At 30.3% G+C, this 10,731-nt stretch overlaps 1 protein-coding gene across 1 annotated transcript; it reads right to left on the bottom strand.

The window, feature by feature from the left end:
- Positions 1-9,765: 9,765 nt before the first annotated feature.
- On the bottom strand, positions 9,766-10,731 carry LOC105799879 (uncharacterized). The gene is made up of 3 exons (XM_012630675.2): positions 10,480-10,731; positions 10,288-10,393; positions 9,766-10,138 (listed from the first exon to the last, which is right to left on the bottom strand). Exons 1-3 carry the CDS (start codon positions 10,531-10,533, stop codon positions 9,981-9,983), a joined length of 318 nt encoding a protein of 105 aa, XP_012486129.1. The 5' UTR covers positions 10,534-10,731; the 3' UTR covers positions 9,766-9,980.

Raw genomic sequence — 10,731 nt, 5'->3', positions numbered from 1 at the left:
GTAAATAGAAGAACAACCAGAATGAAAAAAAAAATTCGGATTCTAGAAGACTTGGTATAGAAATATATCTATCAAGTCAGCTTTAATTGGGGAAAATATTATTATGGGTTGAAATCGTTTCGATTGTTGAAGTTATCACATTGATATAAAATGATATTGTTGGACACTTTCCAAGGAAAGGGAAATAGATATCTGTTGAAAGTTACAGATGCAACCACGTCAAAAATATCAGTCAGAGTTTGATAATTCGGGTTTCTCAGTTATGTTTTGATAGACGATTACTGGAAATTTCTCGGTAGTTATACTACTAGTGAAAAAGTGATGGCAGGAAAACATCAGAGCTATTCAGTTAAGTTCAGGCATAGTATCAAGTTCTAAAATGAGTTCTGACATGAGTTCGGAAGTGATATGAATTATGATTAATTTTTATGGACTTCGATTGACATGGTGGAAGAAAGATTTGACTTAATAGCTTGTATCAGGTGAGAAATTTCGAGGACGAAATTTTTTTTAAGGGGGGAAGAGTTGTAACAGCCCAATTTTCAGTAGTGTCAGAATAGTGATTTGAGATCACTAAATCTGATGAAAACGTTAGAAAATTTTATTAATTAATAATTATAAGTTCAGTGTGATTTTAGAAATATTTTTAAATTAGTGAATTTTGTGATTTAAAAGAAATTATTAGGCAAATTGGGTCAAAAACGAGGTATCGAGACCTCGATACTATAAACTGAGTTGTAAATATTTTTATAAATATTTACGGAGTGTCATTAGGGTAGTATTAAAGTTTCGTTAAGTATTTTAATGTTTCGATGGTTAATTGATTAAAAAGGACTAAATTGCAACAAGGGTAAAAGTTTAATTATAGATTAAAGAAAAGTTAAAAGGACTAAATAGGTAAATATGCCAAGTCCCATAAATGAGGCGGCATGATAAAATCTGAGATTTTTTGAAGTATATTATTATTTATTATATTGTAAATTATATTAATTATATTATATTATTATATTTCAAATAAATAAAATTGTTGACAAATGCATGGTGTATATGATGACATGTGGAAGAATGAAATACATACATATTAGTAATGATTACATATTTACTTATTATTTAAGTAAGAAATATTATATTATTATTTTATTGTTATTATATTAAACTAATTTAATAAAAGAAATGAAAGATAGAAAAAGAGAAATGGAAACAGAACAGGCAAACGAAAACAGGGGAGAAAGGAAAGAAAAAGAAAAAGGGAAGGAAAGAAAGAAAATTTGGGGTTTCAAGGTTTCAAGCTCAATTGGTAAGTCAAATTAAGTTATTTTCTTATAATTTTTGAGTTTTTGGAGTTCTAGAACAAAATATTTCATGGTTTATGTTGAAATTTGGGAAGATGTTATATTTCTAGACATTGATTATGTTGAATAAATGAAAGAATTAGGGGTTAAATTGATTGAATTTCAAGTTAGAAGTTAGTAAATGATTTAATTGTAAAATAAAGTGTAAGTTTTGAATAGTAGGGACTAAATTGAAAGAATCCCGAAATTAGGGATTTATGGTGAAAATGAAGAGTTAAAATGAGTTTTTAGTAAGAATTAAGAGAGAATATGGAGTTAGATTGGGAAAATAAAATTAGTATTGATAAGGGATTAAATTAGAATTTAGGTAAAGCTTAGGTATAAATGGAAATGTTTTGATGAAATTGTGTATTAATAATTTTTAATTGTTTAATTACGTAGCTAATGTCGTGCAAGAGTCATTGCCGAGAAAGGAAAGGGGAAGGTGATCAAGGAGTGACTCGAGAAAATTTACGATTAGTATTACCATAATTCGAATTTAATTATTAATTGTTAAAATTTAAATTAATATACATGATAAGAAAATTGAGGTGAGTATCATGATTGAATCGAATGAAATATATATATATATATATACATATTGATATTGAATTTATTGATAGTAATTGTTGAATTTTGAATAATATGTTTAGTAAATAAAATAAGGAGAATATCGATATTTAATTGAATGAATTAAAATATGAATTGAATAAAAGTGAATTAAATTATGAATAAGTGTGAATACGTGAATTGAGTATTGACTGAAAAGTGGTTTGATTCGAATCGAGGTATGATTTGTGAAATATGTATTGGTCTTGAATTGTATATTGATTTGAAAGTGGGAAGTGAATTTGAAATAGAAAAATATATTGAATCAAATGGTGATTAAATTGTATAATGATTTGAATTGAAAGTATGAGAAAGTGATTGAATTGAAATGTGATTCGAAACCCTATTAACTAGTCGGGTGAGTCGGATATAGTTGGCATGCCATAGGATTGGAAGTGTTCAGGATACTTGACCTTGAGTCGATGAGACACTGGGTGTCATCTCATACTTCGGATAGATTCGATGAGGTCTGGGTACCAACTTACTTGACTTTGCCGATGAGACACTGGTGTCAACTATTGCTTCAACTATCCGATGAGGCCTTTGGGTGCCGTCTTGGTGTGTTTGGTTGGATCCGTATCCGCCAAAGTCCGAGTCATGTTAATAGGGGAAAATAAAAGAATTGAAGTAAGAAATGATATTGAATTATGAAATATGTGAATATTTGAAGGTATATGGATTGGAAATTAAAAGCAATTTGAATTGAAGTAAATTGGTTTGAAATAAGACATTGAATTGAGATGTGAAAATGGAATGTGAGAATAATGGTTCAAGAAACAAATAATGATAAATTTTATGAAATAGTTTTTGGTAATATGAAATGATGTAAAATGACAAGTGAAAATAAAATGATTTGAAATAGTGAAATAATATGTGAATTTAATTGAATACAAGTTATTGAATTTTATTTATGGATTTAATGTGTAAATTGAGTATTAAAAGATTATAAGTGTAAAATTGAATATAAATAGAAATGATAATGAATGAGTTGATGAAATGATTGAGTTTGTATGGATTGGAATGAGTTATTAGAATGAGATGTTGAAAAATCCAATAAAATTTAGATAGTGAAACAAGGTATGAATACAATTAAATATAAGATTGAAATATTGCTTATTGTTATTAATGATCAAGTTGATTTAAAGTATGAGGCAATTAACGAATAATTGTAGACATAAATTAAATGTATATAAATTATCGATTAAAGTTATTAATTTGAATTATGGTAATACCACTGAGTATTCCCATACTCAGCGTACGGTTGTTTCCGTGCGTAGGTTAGTAGAAAACCAGTGTTCGGTCCAGCATCCAGAGTAATCCCGACCTCAGAGAAATTTAGCGATGTACTTTTCTTTTGATAACGTGGCATGTACCTAAGTAATGTTTATACCTAAGTGATGTATAGGGATTAGTCAATTTGAATGTTTGTATCTATGATATTGCTAAAGGAAGATGTGTGAGTATGTGATAATGTTTGGCTTTTAAAATGGTTAAGTATGAATATGTTTGGTAATATGTATGTTTAGATGATAAATCATGCATGGAAATCATGAAAGAGTAAAAATTTGTAAAGAAACAGATTTCAAGCAGCTACAGTGATGTGACTTTGAAAAATCACCTAGGATAGTATAAAATTAATTAGAGGGTGAATGATATATGGAATTAAAGCTTGTTGAGTCTATTTTCATGGAAAAATAACGGTTTAACAAAAGAAATTTTATATTTTGAGATATGAGAACTTTAGTGAGACAGGGTCAGAACTATTTTTGGAGTCCTCTGTTATAAGTTTAGAAAATCATTATAAATTGTACAAAAATGGTTATGAGTTGTAGTTTATATCTATAGATTCCTTATTGAGTATATTTTCTGTAAAACGAGTAATAACTTCATATGAAAATCCTATAGTGAGAAAATTTATTTTTAGTGGCAAGAGGTCAGGACAGTCAAGTGGTAAAATAGGGGAGACTTTAACTAATAAACTGTACTAATTGGCTGAACCAAAAATTCTGAAAATTTTATAGTAGGAAGATATATGAGTCTAGTTTCAGGGAAAATTTTCGGAATTAAATTTCGAGTCCCGTAACTCGATTTATAATTAATTTAGTAACTGCTGCGCGATTAGACAGATTGCTGTAAATAGTGAAATTAATTTTCAAAACAAGTTTTTATGCTTCGAATTAGTAAGATAAGCTAAGTAATGCCTCGTACTCGACTCCGGAAACGGTCTCGGGTAAGGGGTGTTATAGTGTTTAGAAAGATTTAACGAATTATGAGATTTGAACGACAATGGCAAATTAAGCATGTGGCTAGAGACTATAACATAGTTGCGAATCAGTTGGCCAAATTAAATCTAGCGTGAAAGTCAAGCTTACAGATTTTACGTGGCTCCAAATGAAATTTTAGAGGCCACAAAATGAGTTATAAAGCATGAGGGAATCTCCAATTTTAAATGCAAGTGGAAGCTTAAACAAAGGGCGTCCGGGCCTGTATTACTGGCTAGGTTGGTCCTCCAGCTGTTGGTGATTTTTGTTTTGATTTGGTTTATGAAGTTGACTCTACTCAAGCTTTTATTTTTGGACGAGAAAACAACAATGTCACTGGGATTTGTGTCCTTAAGAGGAGAAATGTACATGAAAAGGATATGGATAGACCCAGATTTCTATACCTTTTTCTAAAACCCTAAATAATACCCTTTTTTTGTGGTATTCTCTTCTTTCTAACTTATATATTCTAAAGATTTGGTGGGTTTCACTTGAGAATCTACCTCCCAAGGTGACTTTGATGCTACTATTTACACTTTCTATATCAAAACTGTCAAAACATTGGTTCTGTAATAAAAGACTCCCATTGAATTATATGTTTAAACTTTGAACAATTCCACCTCTTCCCTTACCAAAAAAAAAGCTAAATCCGATCATAATCCAAAATAGCGTAGGAGCTACATGGTAAAGAAGCAACAATTTCAGATTTAAGTAAATTATTATATGAAAGTAGATCTCAGCCTCTATGGCCATTCTTTCTTGTAATAAATGCAAAAGAGGTGAATACATTGGATGCAATGTATTGAAAAGACTTGGGTGAATCAGTCTTGGAAACATTGGCTTGGAAAAGGGGCTAATTAAGCTGATTTTCCCATGATTTTTGGATCAGAAGAAACCTTTTAGCGCATGTCTAAATTAAATCAATCAGCTTCAAGCATATGATTAAATTCCAAGTTTGTAAATGAAGCAATGTCATCAGATATTATAATAATAATTGGAGAACTATTTCAATCAGTGATGCAATATTTTGTGATGTTCAATTATTTTTCTTGACTTACTGATTCTGCCTTCAATGTTTGTCTCGTTCCTCCCAACATTTTCTCCCAATTTGCAATAATTTTCTTACCTATTTTCCTACATGATTGGTAAGGGCAGCCCAAACCCATACCAGTTTCTCCTAAATTACTAATTTCAACCTCATGAACAAAAAAAAAAAAACGTAAACTTTAAATAGAAAACAAACAAAAGAAAATCAAACCCTCACTTCCTATCTCAAAAATGCAAAAACTTGAGCCAAGAATCAATCTTTTTTGTGTTTCCTGTTTCATCTTCTGTCTACAAAACAACATGTTTCACCAACCATTCCTGTATAGTTTGTCAATGCCCTATCATTTGGGTAGGTCATGTTGATTTTGAATCGATTCAATTTAGGATGAGTTTGAGTCATTTCGAGATTTAAAATTTTTAAATTTATCATTCAAAATTTTCGAATCAATTTATTTTGGATTTTGTCATTTTTTAGGATCGGATTTCATGCATATTTAGTTCAGATAAGAACAACACGGAAAAACCTTTATTTCAGTGTAAAAGGCAAAGCAAAACAGCACCATAAGAAGAAAAAAATGATTGCTGTCTCCATTCTCTAGGATAGAAGTTGATTAAAGTAAGTTCCGCTCTTCCATTCCATCACAATGATGGAGACTCGACAGTGTCGTTTCCCTATGTTCTTTTCTCTTTCTTTCTAGACACCTCTTTTTTTTCCACAAGGGATCCAAAGATTGTCGTAGGAAACATGTGAAAGTAATATTATGTTGGAAGAAATTTGAAATTAACATAAATGCAATAAGCATTACTTATACCTGCCGCTCATGGCCTGTGTTGTATGTGTAGGAAGGTTTCTTCCATTAATTGCTTAGCAATTAGTATGAAACATTATTATTATTTATGGTTTAATATTGGGAAATATAAAAAGAAAAAGAAAAAGAAAAAGCGAGCAATAGCTTTGACTATAGTGTATTGGTGGCCGAAATCAACATTATTAATTATGGCTTTTTGAATAACTATAATTGTAGGTTACCTTTTGACAGACAAATTAACTTAATAAAGGAGAAAAATGGGCATAAGTTAAATTCAAAGGTAACCGAGTAGAAATCAGAGGTGGTTCTTACGGAATATGCTATTTGGTTGGTCATAACTCTGAAGAAAAGAAGTGGAAAATAGATGAAGCGATTCATTGACATTATAAGATAGAAGGTTGAACACCTGTCATCAGAACCCACCCGTGAACATTCAAAATAATAGAGAGCTGAGTTTGATGGAATTTGTAATAGAGAAGCCCAACCCAAATGGTAATGAATTGGGAAGTTGAGTATGCAAAAAAGAGCAGCAGTGGGAACGGAGCAAGGGAAAACAAGGGACAAAGGATTAGGAAAGAATCTCCTCCGTCAGGAGCGGGGTGGTTGACTGGAGACTGAAATCAGCAGGGGAATCAATCCCCTTGCCCATCACGCTGATCGAGAGATGAAAAGAAGCCGGCTATTGCGGGCTCTGCCATTCCCCAAGGGGACATTTGCCGCTTCTCACTTGTTTTATTTACGTATTTGTGATGTGAGGAGTTGTAGCCTTTTGATTTGAATTGAAATGAAATACAAAATATTTAATCTAAAATTATTATTTTTATATAATTAAAAGTATGTTTCCCTATTTTATGATTTAAGACTAATTTTGATAACATCGAATGGTACATTAACTTTAAATTTAATTTAAAAGAGGATCACACACTTGCACCAATGACTTCCATAGGATCTTCCACAAGGATATTAGCAGCGTGTCCCTCCCTTTCTACAAGCAACACAATGAAGGGCTCCACATTTAAATGCTCACCACATGTTGGTGAACAAAATCAATAAATTCCTTCTCCTCCAAGCAAGCATCAGCTCGGCAAGTGGTCCTCGTCATGCCATGACCATCCCATACGTGACATGGCTCGGCAATAGTAATGATGTTTTAAACTCTCTGCAAGCCTCATTGGCAAATCAAATCAACCTAGATCGCTTTATAACTTATCTTTAGTCTAGGTGACAATTGTTATACTCAGTCTCATTAAACTACTCAATGACTATAGGAATGCGATGAAGCTTATTCTTATGGCTTTGCCAGAAAGATAATTCCTATCTAAAAAATGTCTTACTTAAACATCATGTCATGTTAGACGAGCCCAGACAACTCTTGGAAGATATATGGAGAAGAGTTTTTGACAATGCCCGTTAATCTATTGCATTCCTAACCTGACAAATCCCTCACTCAGTCCCTTCAAGTCGACTACAATTGTACCCTTGGAAAATATCTTCTACTCTACCATATGCACCTAAGGAGTAGGGAACTCAACAGCTGAGACCCACACCAAGTCTACCTCTCATTATAAATACCCATTTTCTGCATCAAGGCAAGGAGATAGAGAACCCATATATCCCCTAAGCTCAAGCCCAACCTTGAGACCTCTAAACCACAATTTCCAGTAGTTGGTGTAAACCACCTTTATTTTAGTGGCATTTTATACTCCTATGGTGTGAACCGCCACCTTTATTTTATTCTACATTTGGTATAACTTAATTGCTATAACAACTTCAGTTTTATGCTTTACAGTTGATTAAGTAAGAATAAAAAAGTTGATTAAATCTTACTCAAATAAAGCTTTAAAATATTTAAATTTAGAGATAATAAAATTATTCAAATTAAACTTAGTCCATATCTCAAACTAAATTAATAATGACAAAACTAGTGTATTTTAATTTTGGTTAAAATATACCATAAGTTCATGTATTTTTGTAAAATTGAAATTTAGTCTTTTTACTTTTTAGATATTAAAATTCAGACATTATTAGGATTATTTTGTTAAATTCAAACTGATTATAACGTCGTTTTTAGTTATATAGTTACCAAATGAGTATTTAAAAAAATTAAAATGTCACACCAACAATTTTAACAAAAAATAAACAATATTAATAATTGGACCTAAATTTTAAAACTCAAAATGCAAATGGACTAAATTTCATATTTATGAAAAGTATAAACACTTAGCACATATTTTAACCTTTCTTTTTTAATGAAAAGTGAGAAGTCGAATATCATATTATCATTCCAGAAACGTGGATGATAGATGATGTAAAATCGAGGCCCAATTCTTTTGGGCTTGAAATGCTGTGTTTTACACAATTGGATTTGAAATTTGAGGCCGAATGATACTATTTTTTTAGTCAGCCCAGTTTTAGCAATTCTCATTTTCCAATATTAAAAATGTTTTTCAAGTAAAATCCTCTTAGATGAAAGCATTATAAATAGATATATAAAAACATGAAAAATGATCTTTTGGCTCCAGAAAAAGTTATTTTAATTATTCATTTAATTTTTTTTAACCTTTAAACTTACATTTTCTCAAATCACCCTAAATGAATAGAAAAATTAATATTTATTAACTTTGTTAACGTGGCATACACGAGAATTACCTGTAGATAACATGTCAGCATTTAATTAGTTTTTTAAAATTTTAAAATATTAAAATTATATTTTTTATAATTTTAATTTTAAAACCAGCTTTTATAAATTTTAAAAACTTTTAAATTAAAAATAATTAAATACTGATGTTATCCACATGGTGTGACTATTTTATTTCTTTTCTCTTCTATTAGTGAGTTTTTGAAGATGCTAACTCAACAAATTATATGTGCTTAATTTCATGGAAGGTCTAAATATACATATTTATGGACCGAATTCTTTTGTGCAAATCCAATTTTAATTATAAAAATATTAAGAATAATTTTTTGAGTATTTTTCAAAAAAAACTTTAAGTAATAATGTTAGACTGTTTAAAATATAAGTCAAACTTTAACATTCGAGATATGATGAGAGATATCATATTGATTAAAAATAAAATTTAATAAATATAGTATGAATCATGCATGTCAAATTATTAATAAATATAATGTTATAGATTAATATTAATTAAAAAAATTATATGCATGATATATTGTATAATTATATTGATAAATTTAACGTTGTTAAATTATTGATTGAATAAAACATAATAGAAATGTATAAAATATACTAGTGTAAATACATCCCACCCTTATATATATATATATATATATGCTTGTATGGGTTGGCACGCAGGAACCCTAACTTTAGTCAAATTACATTTTAAGTCATCTAAATTTTGAAAAATTTTATTTTAACCTTATATTTAAGTGATTGCCTCTTAGATTGAAAAATATATATAAATCTATTTTCAATATGTAACTTCGCTCTAAGTACAACACTTTCCTCTTAACAAAATTCTATTGCTAAAGTTAAGTAAGATGTGACTAAATATATATACTAAAACGTGGATAAAAATATGTTGTATTTGTAAGTGTAGTAGTCGATGTACCTGTGAATGTACTCGCATCTCTTTGACACGTTTGTTTTTTCTTTTGTAGAATTTGACACGTGTATTTTCAAGCTTTATTCACCAACATGATGAATAAACACACACATGTATATACAACAAACGAGATTGTGAGCAAAGCTTGAAGCAATTAAAATTGTTTAGTGAGTTTATTGCTGAGGAATATAGCAAGGTAACCTTACACTCAACCATGGTATCATGCAAGGGATATTGCCTCAACTTTCATGCCTACTTTTACAATACACTTTCAACACCAAAAAGGAAAAAGGTTTTATTTCAGAATAATTATAACTATGTGCAAGGAAGAACAAATAGTTTGGAACAATATGATGATATTTAGTGGTGGAGTTGATCGTGGCCATTGTTGTCCCTGATGTAAGCATGGAGACTCCTCTGAATCCTTTGTCTTTTCTCTATTTCAGTGGCTCTCTCATGGCTTCCCCTTGTGTATGCCTCAAAGAACTCCTTGTTCTCTTTCTCCAACTCAATCCAAACTTTAACCAATACATATACGCATCCTATTAGTTATATTACTAACAACAAAACTACTTAATAAGACCCTTACGGTCAAGTTCATCATGTACGATGTATATGCTGCTTGATTGATCAAGAAAGAGGAAAGTGTCGACGGAAGAATAACTACCTGTTGAAGTAATAACTGGTTTTATATTTGCATGCTTTGACAAAGCTTCCATGCACTCTTCTTTGCTCATCTTAAATACCAAACACTCTTCTATAAGACGGTGCACCTGTATTTATATACATGATCATCTTAGTTAGCAATAGCCAACAAAAATGGAAATAAAATAAAAAGAAATAATTAGCTACAACTTACCATGTGAATATACGAAGAAGAAGAAGAAGATGATGATGATGATGAGTCAGCCATAAATAAAAACAAAAACTAAAATTAGTATTAAAAGAGAGAAGCTGTACTTAGGGTTATACTTAAAGAGGAAAAGAGAGATGAAGAAGAAACTAGAAAATGAATTAGAGAGGAAAAGAGAAAGTAGGAGAGGGTAGACTAGGAATAATAATGATAATAGCAAGCTATGAGATGAAGATTTCAAGAGAATCCCAAATCGTT

The sequence above is a fragment of the Gossypium raimondii genome, chromosome 9 (genome assembly GCF_025698545.1).
Source record: "Gossypium raimondii isolate GPD5lz chromosome 9, ASM2569854v1, whole genome shotgun sequence".
Taxonomy (NCBI): Eukaryota; Viridiplantae; Streptophyta; class Magnoliopsida; order Malvales; family Malvaceae; genus Gossypium; species Gossypium raimondii.
The sequence above is the reverse complement of the archived record's forward strand: the minus strand, read 5'-3'. Positions and strand labels throughout refer to the sequence as shown.

What these genes read in the sequence shown, in the direction of transcription:
- LOC105799879 (XM_012630675.2), bottom strand. Translation starts at nt 10,533, where the DNA reads ATGGCTGACTCATCATCATCATCATCTTCTTCTTCTTCTTCGTATATT. An exon ending in CTTCTTCGTATATTCACATG is followed by an intron (nt 10,394 to 10,479) that starts GTAAGTTGTAGC and finishes ATATAAATACAG; the next exon opens with GTGCACCGTCTTATAGAAGA. An exon ending in ACCAGTTATTACTTCAACAG is followed by an intron (nt 10,139 to 10,287) that starts GTAGTTATTCTT and finishes TATTGGTTAAAG; the next exon opens with TTTGGATTGAGTTGGAGAAA.